The sequence below is a fragment of the Montipora capricornis genome, chromosome 9 (genome assembly GCF_036669925.1).
Source record: "Montipora capricornis isolate CH-2021 chromosome 9, ASM3666992v2, whole genome shotgun sequence".
Classification (NCBI taxonomy): domain Eukaryota; kingdom Metazoa; phylum Cnidaria; class Anthozoa; order Scleractinia; family Acroporidae; genus Montipora; species Montipora capricornis.
Genome location: NC_090891.1, coordinates 34,428,768 through 34,454,533, shown reverse-complemented (window position 1 = coordinate 34,454,533; position 25,766 = coordinate 34,428,768). Strand labels below are relative to the sequence as shown.

Here is a 25,766-nt window from a genome sequence, read left to right as displayed (position 1 = left end):
TTGTACTTGTACATGTTCATTGCCATGACTTTAACATCTTCAGTTCCCACGGCCTGCTCCCGTCTGACCTTGTAGCTCAGTCGGTAGAGCGGCGGAGATCTAACCCGAAGGTCGTGGGTTCAATTCCCACCCTGGTCAGAGTTTTTCTCTGTCCTTGTGTGGGCCCATTTCCATCAGTACGGCTAACGCTCACATGGTTCATATGGGATATAAATCTAGCACTTCACCTTACACTCTATTCAGTTAACTCTGTACGTCGTATAAGTTGAATAAAAAAGGAAATGTCAGTTTGAGGGATGGAAAGAAGTGATGACCGTCTCTCCCTCAATTCAATTTCTTCCAAGCGAAGTATTATCTTTCATCTTGGACACTGAAAGCTTGATAAGGATCATGGGAAATGAACATATTTCTTTTAAAAGCCGAATCAGCAAGCCGAACCCCAATGCTTGAACTCACATGACTCGAACCTGGGAACATGTGTGCGAGGATGTCATTTTATATTAATGTCAATATTTTTTTCTTCCAAAAGTGCCGCTGTAAACTTGTATGAACACCCTCAAAGAAGCAAGCTTACACAGTGAAAAATGTCGGGTACCAAACTTCAAGAGAAAGCTAACAATTTTAAAATCAAGCTTCAGACTTAACCATTATTCAGCAATGATTTTATATATATACTTCTTAGTTTTGGTAAATAATCGGCCTTTTTTTAGCCAGCTGATCTTTAGTGGTTAAGTGGATAAAAACAGTTCCTTCAAAGTGGGTGCTACGGGTTCAAATCCTGTCCAGGGGCTTCTTTAACTTTTTCTTTTTATTTGCTACCACAAGAGGCCATTTGCACTAAGAGGTCATGTGACATAGTTTTCATGAAAATGAAAGCTATATGATTTTGCCTTCGAAAAACGATTAGTGGGTCATATCTTAAACATAATAATAGTGATTCGGTTTTTCAAACCCGCACCATTTTCTTAAAATGAGTAAGTTCCTCGCTGGTCACGTGACCAAAATGTGATTTTTAAAATTATGAATTACTTCTTTCTGAACACAAGCTTTGCACTTAAACTTCAAGGAGGATGTTGAAAAAATTATGTGCTAACGTTTACAGCACATCTGAGCGTAACTATTAAACGTTTAACAAGATATAAGCAAAAAGTAGTTTTGGCCGCCATATTGGAGGGCAAGAGTATGCCCTCCAACATGGCGGCCAATACAAATCATACTGCTTTGTTGAAAAATCAAAGTGCCATAAAATATCTTCCTTAAATGCGTTTCCTCTCAAATTTCTGGTGTAAGCTAATTTTAGTGTGCTCTGTCAATTTTTTGCATCAGCAAGATTCCAACTCATTGTTTAAAGGAAGCAATGGTCACGTGACCTCTTAGTGCAAGTGGCCTAGTCCTGGGACAGAGTGATCAACTTCATTTGAGTTGCTCCTCTCGCGCAACCTCGTTCCCAGAGTCTTTGTAGTCATTATCGACAGAGAGACCCTGGGAACAAGGTTGTCCATGACCTCCATGATGGCGGGTAAGGAATCGCCACTTACCAAACTGGGGAATTTATCGAGGAAACTGGGTCGCTCGTCGGGTCACTCTCAACCTTCATGGATCGAAGTAGAAGATGGGTTAGAGGAGCTGAAGATCTGGGCGTTAGAAAAACAAAACAGGTAACACTAGAAACTCCTCAACTGATTTATTTGGTATGTTAACTTTTTACATTTGAATGATACAAATTAACAAGCTTATTAGTCTAAATGTGATGGTTAAGTTTGTAATAGAAGTCCAAGGCTGCTGCCTAAGAAAATTTTAAAGGGGCCCTCAGAGATAAACGCTGAGAACTTAGGAGGCCAACATATGAAGTGAAAGGTGTTGCTGTGAAAAATTAAGGCGCCCAGAGCTATTCTTTGGGAGCCCCAGGCTACCGGGCTCCTGTTAGGCAACAGCCTTGATAGTCTTATTGTTAGGTTGTACATGTTTTAATGTGTAAGAATTCTTGTACATTACGCTTGTTTTTCGACCCGATTTTTTACAGAAACGCCTTACTGGAGAATAATTTTCTGCAGGCGAAAGATGTCATTATGGCATGCAAGGACAGGTTATGTGTTAATACAGTTACTGAAGATGAAAAAGATAAACAAGATCTGATTCTCTGCTTGAAAACTTTAACAGGGACCTTCAGGTTCCTAAGAAACTGCTGTGCGGAGGTACCCAAGAACCAGAGCTGGGCGATGTAAGCTCACCTTGTTCAGTAGCGCAGTAGGTAGAGCATCAAACCTATGACAGAGGGTCTTTGTATTGACATCAGCTGATAACTTGAAAAATGAAAAATAAAGCATAGGCCCTGTTTAGAAACAAAAAGGGCATTTATTGCCAGCAGTGTTGTGATCTATACTGGAGATTGTACTTAAGGCCATTTGAACACATGCATTAACATGAAAATGCTAGCAATTGTCCCATGGGGGGGGGGGGGGGGAGGGCTCGCATATGAAACAGACGGCGATGCTCGTTGTCTCGCTTAGGGGTGTAAATTTTGGATTTTGGTCTCGCTTAGGGTGTTCCGGGCAAAGCGCCAATATTTTAAGCCGCCAAGATCTTGTTTAGGATTCCACGAAGAAACACAGAATTACGCGAAGAGAGACAGAAGTCAAATTTTCTTTTTTACTTGTTTTTAGGGGTCAAGATTTGCTTAAACCATGCCCAGATTGGTCTCCTTTAGGGGTCACAAAAAGCTTGAGCCATGCTCAGATGGTCTCATTTAGGGGTTAAATTCAAAATTTCTGACGAGCATCCACATCTGTTCCATGTTCTTAGTTACAATCAAAGGCATACTGCAGGAACACCCATTGTTGCAAAATAAAGATTATGAGGATGTGTGAGGGGGTTGAGCTGTAATTTGATATGTAATACAATACAATGCATACTTAATTGACCACTCCCCATAGGGGCTTTTCAGGGCCAATGAAACACAATCAACGAAAAGACCGAAAAAACAACTGTTAAGAATCCCAACTGGCCGGAGGCAAACTAGTTGGCTATTTACAAGAACAGTCAAGAATTTAAACCAGGGACTACCAGGAACTAATTCAACGAGTGGTCACAATGGGTCTGAAACCCAGGATCTCCGGATCTCAAGGGAAGAGTCTTGACCACTGCCAGGCTGTGTTGCCACATATTATATGACTTATTTATTTGGACAAACATATTTCAAAGTTCCTCAGGTGCAGCAAAGCAAGGAATGGAAGTCATTCTTATTTTGTTGAGGCCAGTTTTTCTGGAAAATAAAAATGGTACATTTTTTTTTTAATACTTAATACAATAATACAATACAACTCTTATTGTCAACTCCCCATAGGGGCATTTCAGAGACAATAATAATAAAGATACTTAAAAAATACTCAAAAATTATCGATAAACAATTATTAAGAAACTATTTACATATAAAATTTATGACATTAAAAATAGATTTGAAAGGAAGGCTTTCATTTTACGTTTACATTTTACTTCTTTGTGTAGTTTTATGAAGAGGAGATCTAAAGGTTGTACATTGTTATGTGACCATTGATTCTCAGCTTCAGGTTGACATGTTACCCTGGTTTTGTGTCATTACGAAGCTAAGCAGTGTGCAAGGTTTGGAAATTTACATTTATGTACATTTATGTGCACAGGGACAGAGATTGCTGCTGCAGTGCAAAGTGGTCTTCAGCTTCTTGGAAATGCAGTCGTCAAAAATGTTGCTACTCAAGAGTTAATGTGGAATTGTTGCTTTCCACAATTTTTCCTGTAAGTTTTATCATTATTTAAACCTAGTAGAAAGGTCTAAATCATGTATAAATAGTGTTTAAGTCTAATAATCTTCTGTTGTTATTATTTGGGTGCAAGGAAGCAAGCAGTCTGAACTTGAAATATACATGTAATAATATGAACATTTTATTCCCTTATGACATACCAAAAGCCAAGCATGCACTCTAATAATAATTGGTCAATTACCCATTTACTATTTACCCTCGGGTGAATGGTTATGATGGAAACACTGAAGTCTGGGCCGGGAAAATTTTTTCCTCAAACTGCAATAAGCACTGAACAGTGTACCTCTGAAATTTCCTCTCAGCTTTATGAAAAAGCCATGGCTGCGAGTCATGCGAGCCATGGCTGCGAGTTATGCGAGCCAACATGGTTAGCCATGTGAGTCAAGATGCGAGTCACACAGTTGTTGAAAGCTAACCGTTTTAAAATGGGTGCTTAGACTTAATAACTGTTTATCAGTGCTATTTGAAATGGGTGCTTAGACTTGAATGCGAAATTCGCATGGCTCACTGGCTCGCAGATTTAGCAGACCCTAGAACAACTAGACACTTAAATAAAATTCCTTTTCTGTCCTTTTTATTCTGATTAGCTAATTTGACTGTACGTGTTTGTTTAGTCTAAGGGGAGCACAATCAATTTCTTCATTTGCTATCCAAGAACATATCAGAGCACAAGGGAGTGATGAAAACATCTAAAATAAATAATTTGTTGCCTCGTTTTAAATTATTGAAATCAGAGATGGCTAATTTTGCCGATTTGTGCCACATGACTCAGCTTCAAGGAGTTTGTCCACCACAAACTTTCATAGATCATCAACCACTATGTTGGCAGGAATTGAGCAAAACAACAGACCATCATCAACATGAAGCGTTCCTTGGGGGTACTTTCTTCCAGTGTCTTTTGCTGAAATGATTACAGGAAGGTGTGATTTTTTTCCTGCAAAGAAGCGCTAGGCATCTTAACAACAAGTCAAGATTATGTTTGTTTCAAGTAAAAGAAAATACTACATATTGCAAACAACGATCCAGCAGTTTCATACATGCCAACTCTCCCGGATTATCCGGGAGTCTCCCGGATACGGAACGAATCTCCCGGTCTCCCGTACGGGTCATTAAATCTCCCGGATAAAAATGACTCTGAACCTTTCACAGACATTTCTCCATTCTAGACTCAAATTGCATCCCCAAGTTTAAAAAAGATCGATTTTTTCAAACTCGTTTCATTGTTTCTTAATGCATTTCTTCATCTCTTGAGTTTCAAACACACGTTAATAGAACTAAACAAAATGACTTCCTTTAGCTATCATAGCCATATAACCAATTGTTTGATTGGATCTCCGATTCACCAATAAAAATTCTTGACATAAGTACCCTGTTTTCCTGCAAATTCACAATGGTGGCAGAATATTTTTGTATTCTGAAGGAGCTGCTGGGGGATGGGTGGGTGCATTTAGGGGGGGGGGGAGAGGAGGGGAGGGGGAGTGGATAGGTTGATCGAGGGGGGAGGGGTGGGGAGACAGATGGAAAAAATCTCCAGATTTTAGATCTCCATAGGTTGACATCTCTGTTTCATCTTCATGCCACTTATCTTCGGAGAATATCTAAACAATTGTGATTGGTTTATTTAGAGAAACAAACTGTTTCCAATGAGCAGTCGCTTACTATCGAAAACCAGCACCAGGTCCCTGACAAGTAAAAAGGATGGATAGAAGGCCAGTTTGTTGTTTGTTTGTTTATTCCAAAATAATTTTGACAACTTTTGAAAGCTAGAATGCTTTGTGATAATGATCAGTACACATTATTGACAGTTTCAGAGAGTGGTTTATCCAGAATGCAGCTTCCTTGCAACTGTAGCAGTCAGGTCTGTTTTCTTTGGTATTAATGGTCTGACAGCTAGGCTGATTCTAATACCATTATTGGACAATCTTACTGTTTGAAACTCATGCTTCCAGCTATGTTTGATGATGGTCACCTGAAAACGTCTGTGTCCTGCACACTGCGGATTCAGGTTGAGCGTTTAATGACGCCAGTTATCGCGTTCGTTATCACGGTTGATTGGTTGCGTTTCGAGGCAAATTGTCAGACATTGCTAGGCGGGGGATGATAGCGTTCTGTATTAAAAAAGGCGCGTTACAGAATGTAGACATGTTGACCGTAAGCAAGAGCAGTCGCTCTTATATCCCAGGAAAACCTTTATCCTCTGACCTAAGACATCTCATCATCGATAAAATCGTTGAAGGAGGAGGTGACCCACTAACAATGATATTTCCCGGTCGATTTGTGGATATTGTGAATGAGCTGAATGTGTCATTGGCTACGGTTTCAAAAATTTGGAAAAACTACTGCGAGACTGGTTCTCTTAGCCCATTGAAGCACAGAGGAGGAAATCCTAGTCGTTTATCTAATGGAGATCTTGAACTCATTGAAGTTCTGAAAAGACAGAAACTCATGCAGAAGTAATGTACTGTTTGTATGATTGTGGCCATTTACCCTTTGGAACAACTTCAGTAACAGCGGTGTGCAACACTGTCTGAAACAGACTACCCAGCGGCAAGAAGTTTACCTTCAAAAAAATAGAGCATGTTGCCCAAGAAAGATTTACAATAGCAAATATGGCTTATACTCAACTGTTTGGCGACTACTTGTCAAGGATCCCTACACGTTGAAATATTTTGATGAATGTGATGGATGTGAAACTTCCCTCAAACAATACTCGAAAGTATGGTCATGCACCGATTGGACAAAGGGCAATCGAAGTAACAAGATACGCAGAAAACCCCAATACTACAGTTAATCTTCTCTGTTCTCTTACTGGAGTAACTTACATGAACACAGTTGATGGAGCGGCAAATACATTAGACTCCAGTTTTTTTGAAGAGGCATATAACTCACCGAACCCTGTAACTTTGAGACCATGCCTTGAGGTTGGAGACATGATTGTAATGGATAATTGTCCCACGTATCACCACCAAGGTGGACGGATTTTGCAAGAATTTCTTGACGACCTCAATATCGAGTTAGTTTACATGCCTGCATACTCCCCAGATTTTAATCCTGCTGAATATGTTTTTGGCAAACTGAAATGTTTAAAAGAATCCTTGTACACAGCAGCAAATTTTATCACTCCTGGAGACGTGGATTGCATGGATTCTCTAGGATTATGGGTTATTTGGAGGTTTAAAGTTTGAAGTAAACAAACAGCTTGAATACATGAGGCGTACAAACCTAGAACATCTAGAGCTGGTCAATCGTTCATATTTTGCAGATCATGTTGATGTTTCCGGATTTTGAATAGAACTATTTTTAGCAGTCGTTCCCACAATAGATTTGAAACGCATTGGGTTTGTACTAATTACGCTCAGGACAAAATATGTCAATCATTTAAATTTTATCTTTAGAGCTTTTTCTTTCTTCAGAAAGAAATGATAATTTTTTTGTACTAAAGCCTTTAGTGGGATAATAATAATTGATGTTGCTGTCTCTTGATGCAGGATAAAGGAGAAGTATACTAAGAAAAACTCGGGGAAAATTTAAGTTCCAACAATTTGTAGCGCTCAAACGCAAGACAAACACTCACACCAAAAATACATGTAGTCTAACACAACAAAACATTTTAATGTAAACTTCAAATAAAGTAGCCTTCACAAAGTCAGCTGTTCAACACGACAAAACCCAACGAAGTTTTCATACCATCAAACGTTTTTAAAGTGCTAACATTTCCACTGAGTCATTTCGAAAAGGAAGATCTGTGTTGCAATTCTAACAAAGCTGCCGCCGCGCTTGCTTGCTTCTGTAGAACATTCAATAGAGACAGACGCGTCTGGGTTCACATTAAAATCAAGTTCGTTGTTTACTCTCGTGGTTGTAATTGGTTCAGAACATGGTGAGATCTCATACTCACTTCTTGACACCATTTCTTGTTGTTGTAATTTTAGGGCCAGTTTAAAGTCAGACTGCTCTTGTGTACTCATAGTTACGCACAATTTTTTTTCCGTTGGAAAGTTTATAGCATATTCTCCCGAGAGTAGCCTCTTCTGGGAAGTCATCCTATGATCAGTTTGTTTGCGAACATCGGAATAAATTGAAGTAAAACTAACACGAGTTGATGAACTCTTACTACAATCAGTGCCTTTCATAACAATGTTATCAAGGAGTTTTCTCACGTTCTCACGTAACGGCAACTTTCCCTTTAAGTTTCATTGCAGAATTGCGACATCCTTATTGAAAAGAGCCCAGTTTCTTAGCCCTTAGGAAGTGTACCTGTCGGGCATTTCATTGATAATGACATCCTCCATTTGTCTGGAACTCGAGTTGATCACTTTGTCGGCTGCATGAGTGGTATTTTCTACATCTTTTGCTGCCGTTCTTAGTTTTTCTTCGAGGCGGTTGATTTCTTTTTCTAAATTTGATCTTTCTAATTTTTCGCTGCTATGTTTTGATGAAATACCACATGAAAAGGCGGATTTACATGGGCTAAAAGTGCAAATCTTTCTTGTGTGTCCAAGTTTTAAGTGGCAGTTTCCACATGTGGATAAGTGCCCCCTATTCTGCTCGTTTTATTTGGTCATCGAACCTCACAAGTTTTGGCATTTCGTTTCCATGCAATTTTTTTTATCTCGTTTACGGCTTCCTTTTGCTTTTTAGCATAACGTTGTAAAGGAAGCATCACAGGCAAGTCGTTTTCATCAGTTTTGTCAGCGCTTGTATTGCGTCCTGGTAAATCTAGTGAGCGTTGAACATGCGTCCGTGTTAGCTCGCGATCCTCTGCTCCCGTCTCAGCCATGTTTTCAACTCTGTGAATACCAGTATCTACAGCTGGCGACGCAAATTCAAATACTCTTATTCTGATGCTCTGAGCTACTTTGTCTAACAGACCTTTCATCTGCAAGCTGAAATACTTTCTGGACAAATCTACCTCGTTGACAGTTTCATCTTCCTTCACTGTAAGTCGCATTAAATTCATCCTTTGGAGATGGGGCACCTCGTTCACGATGCGTTCCACGAACTTGCTGTATTCCAGGGTCATAAGCTCTTCGACAATATATACTGGAGTTATTCTTTTTGTAGAATAGTAAGAGTACTCTATCTTGATTTCAATCGCCATGACACACAGATCGATAAGACAAAGTGCCTTTTCTTTTCCTTTTCTGACACAGAATGATATCATCCCCGCCTAGCAACGTCTAACAAATTGCCTCGCAATGCAACCAATCAACCCTGATAACGAACGCGATAACTTATGTCATTAAACGCTCAACCTGAATCCGCAGTAGTTTGGTTTTCAGTAATTCTTTTAGTTGTCTGGCCCCTTTAGCCCTTGTAGTTATTCGGCGCTGCTCATACTGTCATCTCTGTCCAGCAAATGCAAAGGAGGCTCTGCTATCAGGGAAGACCATTTATAATCGCAGTAGTGCGCAAAGATGTTGCCGTGTTTGATGTAAAACACAACATGAGAAGTTGCAGGCTGAGGCGAATGCACACTTGGTTATGTGGGTGAGGCCTAATAGTGCAAGAGAGATAGGGAGGAGGTGGGAGCACATTCAAGGATTAAGAGCAACATGATGGTGAAAGATTGCAGTTTTCCTCCCCTATACACGTTGAGGAAAGACCTCAAGGGGCGGTCAATTAGGAGGAAATTCCGCCAGTTTGATAGTGGCCTACAATAGGCAGTTGTCGCATCTTATAAGCAGGATTTTGACGCAGTTGAAGAAGGAAGAAGAGAGCGTATGCTTGACCACTGAAGAGATTTTAGTGGAGTTTAGGGAAGTCAACAAGGATACAGATGAGGGGGAGATGGTTGTTGGGTCAGTGGGTGTGAAAGCCTTAAGCTTGTACCCGAGCTTGGACATGCTGTTTACTGTAGAGAAGGTGCCTGAGATTTTGTACATCAGTGGTGTGCAGGTGGTAGGGCTGACTCAGACGAGTTGGGCTTCAGCTGGGATTGAACAGAACTGAGGCTGAGTTAAGAGAAATGGGTTTGTTGCAGTTCTGCCCATGATGTAAGACAGGAAGAGGCCGACCACCCACTATCACAGGTTGCCCTTGAAAGCAAAGAGGACAGGTTTGGACCTTGATAAAAACCTTCTGAATGGCTGGATGTGAGGGACATAAGGAAGATGTTTACTGAGGCCATGAGAGTGGTTCTCTGTCTCATAATGATGAAGCATGTTTACTCGTTTGACATGCAAATCAAGATGCAGGCACAAGGAGGTCCCATAGGTTTAGAGCTCACAGGGGTTAGCTCATGATATGGTGGGACATACAGCTTAAGATGAGGATGAATGAGATGAGTTTAAGGTTGTACAAACGGTATGTGGATGATGTTAATGTAGGGATAGGGGGTTCAGGGATGGCGCAGTGGTGAGAGCACTCGCCTCCCACCAATGTGGCCCGAGTTTGAATCCCCAACTCAGTGTCATATGTGGGTTGAGTTTGTTGGTTCTCTAATCTGCATCAAGAGGTTTTCTCCGGGTGCTCTGGTTTCCTCTCTCCTCACAAACCATCTTTTGACTTGTGTTAATAAATATTGTTAATTTCAGTGTACAGTGTCCCTAATTAGTGTTCCAGCGCTAGAACAACTAGACACTGAAATAAAATTCCTTTCCTTTCTTTCTTTCCCAAACATGGCGTTAAGTTTGTCAAGGATGAAGGTAGAGTGATCTTTGTTTAAAACCTGGGAGGGAGTGAGAGGGAGATGGGTGTCCCAAGTGGATAGGAGATGCATGACTATGCTGCAGCAGCTGGGAAACAGGATACATCCATCAATCCAGTTGGAGGTCGATTACCTGTCACACCATGGGGATGGGAGATTGCCAATATTAGGCTTAAAGGTTTGGGTAGAGAGGAGAATGACCAAGGGTGGAAGTGGTGTGTGTTTGTTACTGCATGAGTTTTACTCGAAGATTGTTGGGTCAAAGAGGGTAATCTGTGCAAGGTTGGCCCTACCAACTGGAGTTCAAAGAGGACAATTTTGATGCAGCAAGTTTTGAGAATTCAAATCAATTGCAGCAGAGAACTTCCTTGGGAGACAGGGGCAGGTACATCAACTATATGATGCTGCACCTCCAGTACTATGGGTACAATCGGGAGTTTAGGATGCAGGTAGTTCAATCAGCATTGAAGGCCTCTGACTGTCTGATAGAACTAGACGCTAATGGTGAGCAACCTTTATACAGACCAAGAGTGTGGAAGAACTTGGGGAGAGTGCAAGAGAGAAAAGAAAGAAGGGGACATGGTATGAAAGAGGTGGTTTTGACACAGTGATCCCAGGATCCGAGCTAAAAGAGAGATGCGTGGGGCAGATAGAGAAAACGAGTTTAAAAATCAAAGTGGTTGAGAGAGCAGGAGTAACCCTGAAGCAGATTTTGCAACGGTCAGACCCATTAATCAAATACAAGAGGTGTGATGACAACAAATTATTGTGTGATATGTCGCACTAATGGAAAAGGGCCTTGTCGTGATGTTGGGGTAACTTATAAACTGGTTTGTAAGAGCTGTGGGAACAACATTGGCAAAACCTCCCGAAGTGCTTAGGCCTGTGGGAAGAAGCATGTAAGGGCTTTGAGAGAGAAGAAGGAAAACTCTGTGCTGTGGAGGGCATTCCTGTGAGAAGCACAGAGGAGTTGCCCCATTGTTCACCATGAATGTCACTGAATGTCACTTGGGTTTTTTATTTGATGCTAAGATTAATAACTGAGTCTGTTAGGATCAGTCTGGGCAACGAGGATGAGCTCATCAACACAAAGGCCGATTGGAGTTATTCATGCGCATGTGAATTGCGTTTTGCAACTTTTTAATTTATGCAAAACCTTTTGCAAGATTACATGAAGTAATAATATTGTGCATGCAAATTTAAAGATCAAAATGGCTTACAACTGAAGAGGTCTGAGATCACATGAAGCTAGTTTTGTGGAAATAGCCAGAGGTGTGTTAAAAGCAAGGACAACTGTTGAGGAAGAAGTTTAAAGTGGTTTTTAGTAAAGCTTTTCTTGCTTCAACAGAAGAAATTTCACAAAGATTTATCATGCTATCGAGATCTTAGTAAAGTAACATGTACACATTACAGTTCAGAAGAAGACAAAAAATGTTTTTAATGTGATTAACTTTATTGTTTTGTCTTTCAGAGATGTACTTTCATCAACTGATCAAAGCATCCAAGATTGTCTGTGCATGATTATTTTCAACTGTTTAAACCAACAAAGAAGGTGAATTTTAATTTAGTTTTTAATTCCTTTTTTCTACTTGTTATAGTAAGCACTCAAACTGAGTTTTGTTAACCCTTTGACATCCAAACCGGCCGAAACCGGCCATTTTACTCTGTCTAACGCCAGACGATTTTACTCGTCAATGGAGAACCCCTGGAGACAATGGGTTAATCACTCACTGAAAAACTACTGGTATGTCCCCATTAATCACTCACTGAAAAACTATGTCCCCATTAAAGAAAATCCAAGTTACCAGTAACCCCTCCCTACCTGAGAGTGAGACTTTCATATTTGATTCTGGCCAATGCCAGACAATTTTACTCACCAATTGGGGGCACTTCAGATGTGAATGGGTTAACAACAGCGAGTTCTCTCCAAAACTACATGTACCTTAAACATTCAAATACAATGTAATTATTATAATAATTATTATATCTCTTTTTCACAGGTTGGAGCTGACTAAACATCGTAGTGGTCTTAAGATCATCTCACACATCATTCACTTGTGTGCAAACAAGTCACCTCTTGAATGGGGGTATATAACAATAATAATTTATTAGAACTGTCCACCAACCTGTTGTTGCACATGCTTTCTTGATAGTTTAATTAATAGTGTTCATGTCTGTCTCCCCTCCAAAGTGAGTCTACTGTAAATCTCTTGTGAAAATTAGTTTTCACTCATGTACATGTATTTGAAGTAGAACTAATTACCATCACAAAAACTTGGCAGTTAATTACGCTCACTTTGAAGAGGAGGCAGACATGAACTCAGAAATGGCCTATTGAACATGGTAGTATTGATTCTCAAAAACAAAGACCTAAGCATGAAGCACCCAAAAGATTGAAAACGAAGCACCCTGAGTCGAAAACAAAGCACTCAAAACTTGAAAACGAAGCAACCCAGGTCAAAAACGAAGCACTCACAACTTCAAAAGAAGCACCCTGTTTTTCATTGCTAGACCACTTTGACCAGAGCAATCCAAAGTTTTGGGTTTCACAACAGGAATCTTAAATGTCATATTTAACATCCACTGAACAAAAACGTAGCGCATCTTACAACTCTGCCTTCAGCACAGTGAAGAGGGCAACTAAATTAAATGAATGCACTGAGACATTTCACTACGGTAAATTTTTTCGTGCTTCTGCAAATTATTTTTTCCGTAGGAAAAATTCATCGGCAGATTAAAAAAGATAAAACTAACCGCAAGTGAATTAAACAAAAGTAAATGATAGTTGCAAAACAGCTGGACAAAAATTCACTTCTATTAAAAGACACAAAAACAAACTTAGATTTAGAAAAAAAACTAAGATTTAGGTTCATTAATTTTTTTGACCACAAGAATTTCCACCATAAATGATGGACAGATCCCAATCATTTGAAATAACAGTAGAGGAGAATAATTGAAAAAACACAGACACCCCGACCCTTATCCCGGCTCCACATTTTGGCTACAGCTGTACTTGGAAGAGTGTTAATGTTATTGAAACCACATGCAAGAACCGTGAAATTGCAATTTTAGGCTCTGTTCATGAGTATAGGGTTCTACCACCTCATCGGAGTTAACTCCACATGATGGCCACTGAGTTGCTCTGCCATTTGTGGTGACCGAGCAAGTGTTTCATGAGAGAGGGTCATGACTGCAGGGCTCGAAATTGCGACCAATACGGTCGCATTGGCGACTAAATTTTTCCCTTTGCGACTAAAATATCTGGAGAGGTCGCAAATTTGCGACTTGTTGTCACCTTCGCTGTTTCGAAACAAAAGGGTTAGCAGTTGCCACTGTGCTGCTACTTTTGCTAAAATTAATAAAGAAATGACAAAGTTATTTTGTTTCTCGCTGTGACTTTTCTCTGAAGATAGCGTAATTGTAGAGTAATTTAGCTGCGATGTTACGTGCACAGCTCCATTTCTTCGATCATTCGCCATTTTTTCAGCGGTTTCTTTACACACAAGTATTGCGGGCTCATATCTTTTTGCTAAACCGCTGACAACAAAATGCAGCGCGGCGATTTTGCGACTAAAATTTGCGAAATTGCGACTAAATTTTCGTATCTTATCGCAAAATGCGACTGGATTTTTTCGTTAATTTCGAGCCCTGGACTGCACTTGTCCAAGCTAGTTATCTGCATGATGTAAACAAAGAATGAAATGCTTTTGATCTTTTGAATGCTTCGTGCTTAGGTCTTCATTTTCGAGTGCTTCGTTTTCGATACTAGCTATTGAACATGCCATGCCTTTGTTTTTCAAATGAACTAAAAATTAGTGGTGGTTTATTTACAGTATGCTATGTTAACTTGACCCACTTTACCCTAATTCAGCTAATTTACTATGGTGTAAATACTAGTTGTGTAACGCTTTTGAGTGGTACACACGAGTCATTAATGTATTTTCGTATTATACACACGAGCCTTGTGCATGTACCAAGAAAATACAAGTGACATGTGGGATATTCCACGGTATACCACGAGAAAGGGTTGCTTAACTATTTTATACCATTATGCCATAGTAAATACAGTGGCCAGTAAGGCATGATATGAAGGTTGGGTGTGATAATGTTGAATTGCTCTGATTGATGGGAAGGTTCGGTGGAATACTGACAAATATACAATGGCTTTCCTGCATTCTGATTGGCTGTATTTTCTATGGCATGGTATAAATGATCTTATATGGGTCTGGTGCATGATGTTATTTTTAATCAGTGGTAAATAAAGTCTTAGTAACTTTGCCATTAGATTTCTTACTTGGATTTCATTTTTCATTGTCAGATATTTTATTCTAGACACTTTGATCTGTGAGGGCCTCTTTCCTGATATGTATCATGGTATTGAATCTGATCCCCTTGCTAGGTGAGAGCAGTATCTTTTTCTTATATAATCAGTAATGAGAGTATTGTTTTATGCTTGGATGGTTAGTGTCAGTGGTTAGGAATGTATCATGAAAAGTGAATACACAATTCACATTTGATCTATACTATTCTATGTAAATATGGTGGTGTAGACAAAAATTTATGTCAGCAGACATTACTAAGTTTGGTTTTCTTCCTCTTTACATGTGTACTTAGTCTAAAATTAAATAAGACAAAAGCCACGCTACTATTAAGTCCTTGCAATACAATCATGAATTTAAGAATATATGAGTTACTAGTTGTTAATGCTTCTTTTTTTTATAGTCTGTGAGTAAGCTTTCTTGTAGACTTCTTAACATGCCAGAAGCAAGTGTCTGGTGAAATAAAATGATTCTTTTTGGAGCAACTTGACAATTACCTTGTATTCTCATATAGTCAGGTTGCATGCAGACTATAATCTCAATTGATCAGTCAGTCAGCCAGTCAACCAAGCAAGCTGAATCAGTTAATCAACCAATCAATCAATTAGTTAATTTGAGGAGACCTAAGGAAACCACCAAGCTTATAAGTTTCCTTTTGTTGTGTTTTGAAGAGTTATCTTGCTGGATTTATTTCATCTTAAAATAACTGGTAAGTTTTAAAAGCTTTCTCGCAAAAATAATATTGTCTATGTTGTTGTCTTGTTAGAAAAGTTAAAACGAGACAAACCAGTTGCATGTATGATGACATCCAAGGTACACAGCAAAATGGGTAACGGTAAACAATCTGATCCCACCAACACATCGCTTGACTGTCGATCGACTGTTAGTCGACAGTTGGTCGATAGTTGACCGACTGTCGGCCGACGCATTGGCCACTGTTTAATCTTATAACATACAAGGTGCTTTGGTGACTTTTGACCGCCATCTTGTATTTCGTGATATTATAACTCAGTTCCCATTACGACACGTGTATCTGTTGTAGCACAATTTGTTCCTTTGGTACAATTTTTCCTGAACTGGTACAGAATATATTGAACTGGTACAATTTTAATTGTACTGGTTTATTTTTATCAACTGTCTAAAAAAGGGATTTTCCTTTTTTTGGGGTGTAGTTAAAAAACAGGGGCGTGGTTTTTAGGGGGTCTAAAAAAGAACATGTTATTTCTTTCTTTTCTTCTACTTTCATACCCCTCCCTCATCTTCCCCATCACCTCTATCCAACACCCCTTTCTTTCACAGTTCTATCCCCCCTTATTTTGCACGTGGCCCCCCTCCTTGCGTACCCTTTTGCCCACTCCCTCTATGACAGACTTTACACAGTATACTCAAGACTTTCTTTTTTACTTACCCAAACTTGAGCTTGAACTCCCTACCTCTGGATTTGTTGTGTCCACTCTCTTATCCACTTGACCACACAAGCAGATCATGCAAACTTACCATGATAATTTATAATTATATTTTAATATTCATCCCAGGACACTCTCTGTCCAAATATTTTATTATTCATCCCAGGCCACTCTCGGTCCAAACTTCTGCAAGGGCGCAAGGGCGCAAGGGCTACGGGTCAATAGCCCATGAGGCGAAGCCGAGTGGGCTATTGACCCATGGCCCTTGAGGGCGAAGGGTCTAATTGTTTTAGTATCACCCAACCAGTCGGACAGAAAAGGCAAATAATAAAGTTAGCAAATGCAAGTTAAAGAAATATTCAATTGGGAATGAAACGAAAGAAAGCGTCACGCTTTTCGCTACTCGAGGACTATTACTAATAGTCCTCTCGTAGCATAGCAAATCAAAATGCAGGATTTGCATTAGTCCACTGGTTGGTTGATACTAACACACATTATTATTCCACTATAACACCATTTTACCATATTTGGTCAAGACAACATCCAAAATATGAGATGGTAATACCCTGTAGTGTCCTGTTTTAATGGTTTAGAACGGATCAAATACGAATGGAATGAGCCCGAGAATTTAGCTTGTCATCTGGTCTATCCAATTAACTAAAGGACATTTGAATGCATAAAAGACTTTTTTATGGCAAGGTGATGTCTTTTTACAGATGCTTTGGATGAATCAAGTGAAAAATCAAAAGGACCAGAAATGGCTCCAGAATTTTATGCATCTTCAGTGAATTACTTGTCACATCAATTTGAGAAACATGTGGTTGGTATCACTCAAAGGCTACAACAACTGGATCATTCATCTGACGATTTTGTAAGTTGACACGTCTTTTATAATAAATAATCTACATTATAACTCTCTAAAAGGAATATGGCACACAAGTCATTGTTTGGGCTTGTTTATATTCATAATATCATGGGTGACAAATTACTCCTTAATTTAGGCGCGAAATTTCAGCGTTGATTTGTAATTTCCCATGTGAAATTACAAAATTGCCATTGTAACATCTCTTGTATCTTGATCAGAGCGAAGATGGCGTCTAGATTTAAGACAGTGACCATTAAATACGTGAAAGAGCACAATTAACTGGGTGAGAGTTTTTGAGAAGTGGTGTGTCGAAAATAGCCTTGAGAAAAACCTGGAGATGATTCTTCCCGAGCAGTTGGATAAAGTACTCGAGCGATTTTACAATTACGGTTGTGAGCGTAATTTGTCACCCACGACATTAAAAGGTAATCAAATGGTTTTCTCGTGAAATTAGGAAATAATTTCACTTGCGTTTTGTCAAAATTTTGATATCAGAATTTTGACAGAACGCGCGTGAAATTATTTCCTAATTTCACTCGTCGCCATTTGATTACACATACTAATTGTATCACAATTTGGATACTTGCCGATGAAAGACCTGATCAGTGGACTAAACCATTTTGTGTGTCGGAGATAAGAGGGTTACTAATGGTTAAGTAATGGTTAAATTATCAAAGTGAATCTTTCAAAAGTGAGCTTCTACAGCCTTGGTTTAATTTGTATTAAAATTTGTTACTGGTGTCAACTTGAAATGAAAAATCCTTTTGGAATTATAAAAATTGTCTCCTCTGGTTAAGCATTTATGCAGTATAAGAAACAAGAACCAACACCTAACCAATGAAAACCGCATTTTACAGGAGAAGATCAACAAACTTATACGTGAGAATCAAATACATGCAGTGTCCCTTAAGAAGCAGAAATGTTGAATGGATGAAATCACTGGAAGAAAAGCTCAAAATGTTCACCTTAGTTCACTTATAGATCCAGAAGAAATAAACAATTACCTTCGATCCATTAACACAGATGATACATACGTAGCTCCTGAGCGTGTGATGATTCCTGAGGATACATATATCCCCACTGTGTGTGAGCAAGATGTTTGGGACCTCTCAGTCCATCAGAAGAGAACTGCGTCAGGACCTGATAACCTACCGTATTGGCTTCGGCGTGATTTTGCCCACCACCTCGCACCACTCATAAACAAAATTTTCAACAATTCAATCTGTAAACAAGAAGCTCGTCACCTCTGGAAACTTGCTGATGCGGTTCCTATTCCCAAACCTAATCCACTGGAATCATGTGACCAGCTTCGTCCAATATCTTTGACTAATATCATCATGAGGATCTTTGAAAGACTGGTGTACAAGGAAGAACTTTCTTCTTTACTGAAAACATCTATTAGTCCAGACCAATTTGCATACAAAGCTGATCACAATACCACTATGGCCCTAATAAAAAAACTACACTTCTGGCTAAAATCTTTGGACTCTGGAGCTGACTTTGTCAGGGTATATACATTTGACATTCGGAAGGCCTTTGATTCTGTTTCTCATGAGATAATCTGCGATAAGTTAAAATCTCTTGGCATTACCCTGGTAATCCTTGTATTGTAAACTGAATCATCCGTTTTTTGGATGGCCGACAACAGAGGGTTGTGGTTGATGGTACCTCAACAGAATAGACCTTATTCACGATGGCTATCATGTTGGATTTGCTATTATCATGTTAATTTGCTACACACTTCTGAGGGGGCAAACAACATAAGTCCGAGAGGCTATAACGAACATCTTAGCCACACAGAGAGATTTGTTTCACGTTCATTGAGTGTTTATCACCTAAGTAGTAAAATGCATTGATTTCAAAAGTTACTTCAACTTTTTTTTAGTGAAAAATGAGCAGATAACGAAGTAGAAACTCAAAATGTCAAAGACAATCAAAAGATATAAAATTATTATAAAAGGTACTTAATTTTAAATTCTAAAATGTACTTTTAGCAATGTTATTTCAATATTTCGACGAGCCGATTTTCCGCTGTTTGCCTTTTTTCCAATGTTTGCCCCCAGCATAACACATGGCTAATTTGCCTGACAATTTTAAAACCAACGTAATAAGGGCTATTGGTCAACATCAATAAAGGCGTCCCTCAGGGGACTGTACTGGGTCCCGTTTTGTTCACTATCATGGTTAATAACATTTCCCCAGTCAATATTCACCAAATGTTTAATGACGGAAGTCCGCTGATGACATCACATTAAGTATAACAGTTAAAGTCAATGCTCATGACCCTTCTGAGGCCGAAGTTGTAAATGTTAAAAAACGGGTTAGAGATAACAGAATGGTACTGCACATGAAGAAGACCTGGGAGATGGTTGAAAGAGGAAGGACAAGGAAATCACTACCGGAACAGGTGGAAGGAGTTGAAAGAAAACAGGAGCTTAAAATCTTGCGTGTAACATTTAATGAGAATCCTTGTAACTGGGACACCCAGTTCGACTCTATGCTGTCGAAGGTTTCGTCTAGAATGTACATTCTGCGTGTCTGCAAGTACTACGGCTACTCGATCTCTGAAATTCATCAATTATTTAACAGCTTAATAATGCCCATATTCCTATATAGAATTGAAGTGTGGGCAGGTGCTTACCAAAGCAAATATATTGACAGAATCGATAAATTTTTCAAGCGAGCCTTCAGGTTTGGCTACATCAGTGAGTGAAACGAAAAGGGATATACACTTATGGGCCAAAGTTATGGGTAGTAGCGAACACTGTTTAATAGAACTTTTACATCCAACCAGAAATCGTATAAATCTTCGAAACCGAGTTCACAAGTTCATTTTTCTCCATGTTAAAACTGAACGCTTCAAGCGTTGCTTCATAAATAGATGCCTTTTTGGACTTACATAACTATGCATGCTGTATATGAAATATCTCTTTTATAATGTAGATTGTACCTTGCCACATATTTTATAAACGTTTTTTTTTGATAATAATCATACGTTTATTGTAAACTTACACGTCTGCTGTAAGTGTTGTTATTTCAATAAAGACTAGTCTTTATTGAAATAACAACACTTACTTTTATTTATTTATTTATTTAAAATGATTGACAATAGGACACACAAGTGAAGTCAAATCCAAAGCTTCCAAGATTTTAGTTCTTTAGCATAGAAACATGTGTAGTTGTAGTACATATGTTAAGCAGCAGGCATCCAAGTCATTAGTAAGACCCCGTATTGAACTTTGATATGCTTCACCCTGTTGGTCACCTTGAAAAGCAGCATATAGCTTCCTAAGAAACAATACAACGTGCTGCGGCCAGGTTTGTCTGTGCTGACTACTCTAGTTACTCTAGTGTGACAGGTATGACAAACTCCCTGGGCTGGGATAGCTTAGAGAAAAGGAGAACCTTAGACTCTCTGACCATGATGTATAAAGCTGTAAACAACCTGGTTTACCTCCCTTTGGCAAATACCGCTTAGCCTTTCTATTCTAAAACCCGAGCAAACTATGCATCTTTTTCAAATTCGAATGCTTACAAACATTCCGTGTTTCCTAGAGTAATCCCTCTCTGGAACAGCCTGGCTAGTTCAGCTGTTTTCGCAAATTCAGTGCTCCCTTTTCATATAAATCCTCTGAATCATATGAAGAATTCTTACTTCCTTTATTATTTATCGTTCACGTTCTCCTGCCTGTAGTTTAGCATCCTAGCTGTACAGTAGAAATACCAAAAGGATTAATAAAATATGTATGTGTATAACTTAGTTTCAGGTATTGATTGTCACAAGGCTTTTAAGTTTACTTTCCACAAGTACTGGACTTCATTCAAGCATCACTGCTCTTCAAGAGAGAAAATCTCTATTGGAAACTTGTGTTGGTAAGCCTTTTCAATATTGATGTCCATCACGTTGTTCCAAGGAGCAATTTACTATTTTTGGGTATGATGTTACCTAATCAGCATAAAAAAGTTGGTAGTCAGAAATTCAAGTTATTCACCTGTGGCGCTTGAATGTTGAGGTGCTGTACTCCATTAAAATTTATACTTACGATATTTATGCCCTCTCCCAGATAATATTCTAACGTTTTAGGTTTGTTAAAGGAAACATCTACACCTGAAGCAAAGGTAACATTTAGTAATGTTGGCTCCATTCCTCAAGATGTGACCTCAGAGAGATTGGCACCCAGTCAGGGCTTTCAGAGAGACCTGGTACGAGTTATTGGCAATATGTGCTACCGGCATCGGCCCAATCAGGACACTGTAAGCTAGCATGTTTTATCATTGTTGTCCGAGACTTTGTAATTTTTTTTTGCAAAGTATACAGAATTAATTTTGTTGTAGCTTGCTGTTTCAGTCAATTCACAGCCTGGCAAGTCAAATTTGCTTTGGTGTTTGCTTCTGATTGGTTAAAATAGTAATAGATCCCAGTCGCATAGCAAAGTATGGTAGAGTAAAACTACCTGTAGTTGGCTAATTTCCCTAGAGTTTTATTATAATTCACTTTGAAGCAAGCGAAAAAGACACATGAAGATTCGAGAAACAAACTTCGCACAAATCCTTATTTTGTTCCCCAAATTATTCAGGTCATTTTTATAGTTCCAAGCATAATTTTACCAATATAAGGCTATTCTTATTCATAGTCAACTGAAAGCCGTTAAAATAACATTCGTTGTCTAAACAGGTGCGGGAGCTTGATGGCATTTCATTGTTACTGGATCATTGTAACGTTGATGATCAGAATCCGTGTATCCTTCCTTTGAATCTTTTTCTTTTAGTATTGCCAAAACGATTATGCAAGGTTAGGGTTGATTTCTTTAAAAAAAAGTATCAGGTTAAGGACGGTGCCTACTAATTCAAAGGTATTTTTGCCCCGGCTTATGATTGTGCGGGAAATGTAGATCTTGACAAATGTCATTGAATTCAAAAAAGAAAATTGGGGGTAACCACGCATTTTTCCAAGATAATTCATGAATAATATTTGTAAAAAGCTTTAAAATACAAAGCAATGTATGGCGTTCTTTCTCAAACTGAGGCTTAATTATCTCTCAAAAATGCATGGTTACCCCCAATTTTCTTTTTGGATACCAAGAGTACTTACTAAGATCTACTTTATCCGGATAGTTTTAAACCGTGCAAAAATATCCCTGTATTAGTGAGCTTCACCGATAGGAAAATCTCGAGATGGGTAGAACGTATGCGCAATAACAATAGTAGGCACCGTCCTTAACAATCCCTTTAAACCATTGACTCCTAGGAGTGAGACTCTGTCTAACGCTGCGTAGCTGGCGGCATTGTTGGCGCCAGAGGCAAATTAACGAGCGGCGAACGCTCAGAGAATGGGTAGGGCCGCGCCCCTCGTTAATTTGCGTCTCGCGCCAACAAAAACTGCCAGCCACACAGTCAAGTCCAACGCCAGGCGATTTTACTCGTCAATCGGGGCGCTTTAAGATTCAGTGTTAATTTGCAGGCCTGCAGCACGTGCATGAATTACGAAACTAATGTACGGTCTTCTTGAATTACAACAATTGATGTTTGTTTGCGGCCCACTTGTCTTTTTCCTTTCTTGATTTTCTTAATGAAAAGAGAACGAAAACTGTTTGAGTACGTTATTGTCAAATTAACAGACACGTAAATTCTTAAATCAAAATCACTCTTTTCACTTGTGTGGAGATCGTCACGCAAGCTCACATTCCACAGCCATTCTGCAGGTCAAATAAACGAGGACAAAATTCACCTGCTGACCATAGTATTTTTACTCTCAAAGACCGGGTCAACTTTTCTGCCTGCATTTAAAAACATTCAACAATAATTTCCTCGCAACGGAGAGAAAAACAGAAAACTATTTTTATCGTCATCATTGCGATCGATCAGCAAAACATGAAGATTTCATCAGCTTGTTTATGTTGAAACTACCACAGCCCTGTGCTCAAAATTTTTGCCGAGTAATAGAAAAGATGAGCTCTTCTAACCCTAAACCTTTTCACATATGTCGAAATCTTTTAGTCTTCGAGTGTAAGTGTACGTTCGGCAACACTACTTTGATTTTGCTGATGGTGAACATGTAGATTTTGTCGGCTGGTCTGTGTCTGTTGATTTCACTGATAGGATCTGATAGCTTTTTCTTCACTTGTAATTTATTGACGCAATTTTTCGCTCCACTTTTGTTTGAAAAAATGTATATCTGTATAAAAAATATAGAAGCAGAAGCCACTTGTGTGTTTGGTCAGAGGGAAAACAAAACTGAAAAGCCTTTTCAAATCCTCATGTCATTTAACAGCTGCACCAGAAAATAACTGGGTAAAAAACACGAAAATGAACAGGTCTGTTGGAAGTGTGCTTGAATTTCAACAAATGAGCCCCAAATTCGGCAAGAATTTGTTACGCTGATGAATAATGAAGCAGTTTCTATTTCGAAAACGATGACCTAGTGATAAATAAGATCCGCTAGCTATAGGAGAGTGAATTTTTGACTTTGCAGAAACTGTACAATAGTCAACCTCAAGAGTTGGACGATTGTGATCTTCGTGTTAAATTCGCACATTCCTTGTCGACTTTTATAACACTTGAAAGAAAAAAAATCTAACAAAACAACAATCCGATGTCTTGCCGTCATTTTGCCACGCAAGGGTAACTTGATCACAGGCGGCCGCTGAGATCGATGTCACTTTCGATTTTGCGATTTACTTGTTCAGCTAAAAGAACAATGGAAAAATTGAACGTAGCAAAACTCTCAAGATTTTTGTTATGTTGTTTTCATGTCGCAAATTTTGTTGCTGATGGCAATTTTTTTTTATTTTCGATCGACACTTCTAAAAACTTCCTTGTGCTCTTCCTTAAAACTGTGTATCAATATTTGTCTACTTTTGCATCAATAGTTGTTTTGCATAAAGCAGCCTAACAAAATTTGTACCATGCATAGTTCGCATTTTTGAACGTTAAAATAGATATTTCGGTCCTATGTTTCTTGCAGCAAGTCGTATATTTGGAGTCTCCCATCCAAATACACTCAGAGTACACGCTTTAACTTGCTGTGAAACGAAAAAGTTGAAATTCATGTCAGCCTCGAAGTCAATGTTTCTCGATTCCCATTAATTTCCTTTAATCTTTCTGGGTTTAGTATTTTACCTATTGCGTCCTGGGAAGCAAAACGCAGCTCAGTTGACAGTTATGGAATAAAGCAAGGTTTCAAGTTACTTCACTACCACACGTACGCAATGCGTACCTGTTTTTCACAGTTGCAATCAGATTACAGTTAACACCGCATGACAAAATTCTTAGTTCCGATAAGGACGCGTGGGGGTGACCCCCAACAGCGATGAGATTTTGACTATGAGAAACAGTCTGTGTAATTTTGATAGGTCGTGTTGGCCATTGAAAGCAGAGGCGTAAGAACAACACAGGATTCAAATTTCAAAGTCTTTGACTAAAATGTCGAAAATCTTTCGTCGCTGTGTTTTGTGACTCCTCATTAAAGCGAGGCTTCTCCACAGAGCCATACATCTGATCAAAAGCCTCGTTCCTTCTGCACTAAAGATATTAATAGTATCTTATTGTCAAAGTATCGGCTTTAAAATTTCTCTCATTTCAGAGTCAAAGGCCAAATCCTCCCATTTTAGCCGCGGCGAATTTGTTTGTTGAGGATCACCACTATGATAATTTTTTTTCGTGTAATATAGTATTCCCTAGATCACTCGCGTGAGTAGCTAGCTACCCGTTATTTTCCCCTGAACATACTTTTCTTACAGCAGAGTTATACTTAACCTCACCCTCAGATATCTGTCAGTGGGCAATCTTTGCCATAAGAAATATTCTTGAGAACAACAAGGCAAATCAGGACATAGTCGCTTCCATTGATCGTCTGGGCCTTGCTGACACCTCACGACTGCGACAGTTCGGTGTGGACGCAGTTGAACTAGATGGGGGTAGAATTAAACTTATGCCAATAAAAGGAACATTGTATTGATATGGAAAGAATAGTCATTATAAATTTTACCGTTGCCAATATCTTGCTGTAATTTTGTGTCCTATCCACCACTCTTTCACCGCACTTTTTGAGCAATCTTATTTATATCTACGTGGAAAATGGGTGGGAAACATTTACTCAACGAGAACATCATTGAACAACGGAAGCGCTTCTAACAAAACATTTCAATCAAGAAAAACAACATATAGGTGAGTAATAGCGGGGTCACTGATATATTCCCAAACAAAAATGCAAAGGAATTAAAGACAAAACGGAGCTACCCATTGCTGAGAAACAACAAACAAGGTAAAAATAAAAGAAAAGGGACAAGCTTCACAACTACCCGGGACGTACTCACTCTATTAGCACGAGAAAAAGCACCGCTTTTTAGCACGAGTTTTCTCGAGTTCTCCATTGAGGTCGGCACACACGAGGGAACTAGTCCCTGCAACTGGTCCCTGCAACAAGTCGCGGGGACAAGTCCCATCTTGTGAACTAGCCATTTTTGCCACAAAATCTAGTCGCAGAGACTAAAATTTGGTCCCTGCCACTTCTCTCACGAATTCAAACTGGTTTGAATTTTTGGGACAAGTCCCTACGACTTGTTCCTCAAAACGCTTCATGTGAACTGTTCGTGGGACAAGTCCCTGCGACCAAATTAAAATAAACCAATCACAGATCGGTATCACAAGCTCCCACAATTCCTTACGAACTCTGTTTCAGGATGGATGAGTACTGGAAATCTTGATCGAATTTTCGCCCCTTTTTGTTTC

The 25,766-nt window shown here is 39.1% G+C and overlaps 1 protein-coding gene across 3 annotated transcripts; it reads left to right on the top strand.

The window, feature by feature from the left end:
- The first annotated feature begins 1,467 nt into the window (after window positions 1-1,467).
- LOC138016501 (ataxin-10-like) lies at window positions 1,468-25,032 on the top strand. Of its 3 annotated transcripts, none has more exons than XR_011125820.1 (13): window positions 1,468-1,658; window positions 2,024-2,221; window positions 3,202-3,278; window positions 3,657-3,771; window positions 11,918-11,998; window positions 12,447-12,533; window positions 14,765-14,845; window positions 15,437-15,474; window positions 16,888-17,042; window positions 20,798-20,909; window positions 21,132-21,290; window positions 21,712-21,775; window positions 24,803-25,032. XR_011125820.1 is itself a non-coding variant. In XM_068863654.1 (13 exons), the coding sequence occupies exons 1-13, from the start codon at window positions 1,501-1,503 to the stop codon at window positions 24,991-24,993; spliced, it is 1,527 nt and encodes a 508-aa protein (XP_068719755.1). In that variant the 5' UTR covers window positions 1,468-1,500; the 3' UTR covers window positions 24,994-25,032. The 3 variants fall into 3 exon arrangements, 2 of the variants coding, with proteins under 2 accessions (XP_068719755.1, XP_068719756.1); XM_068863654.1 differs by having other exon boundaries at window positions 21,121-21,290; XM_068863655.1 differs by lacking the exons at window positions 21,712-21,775; window positions 24,803-25,032 and having other exon boundaries at window positions 21,101-21,239.
- The last annotated feature ends 734 nt before the right edge of the window (window positions 25,033-25,766 follow it).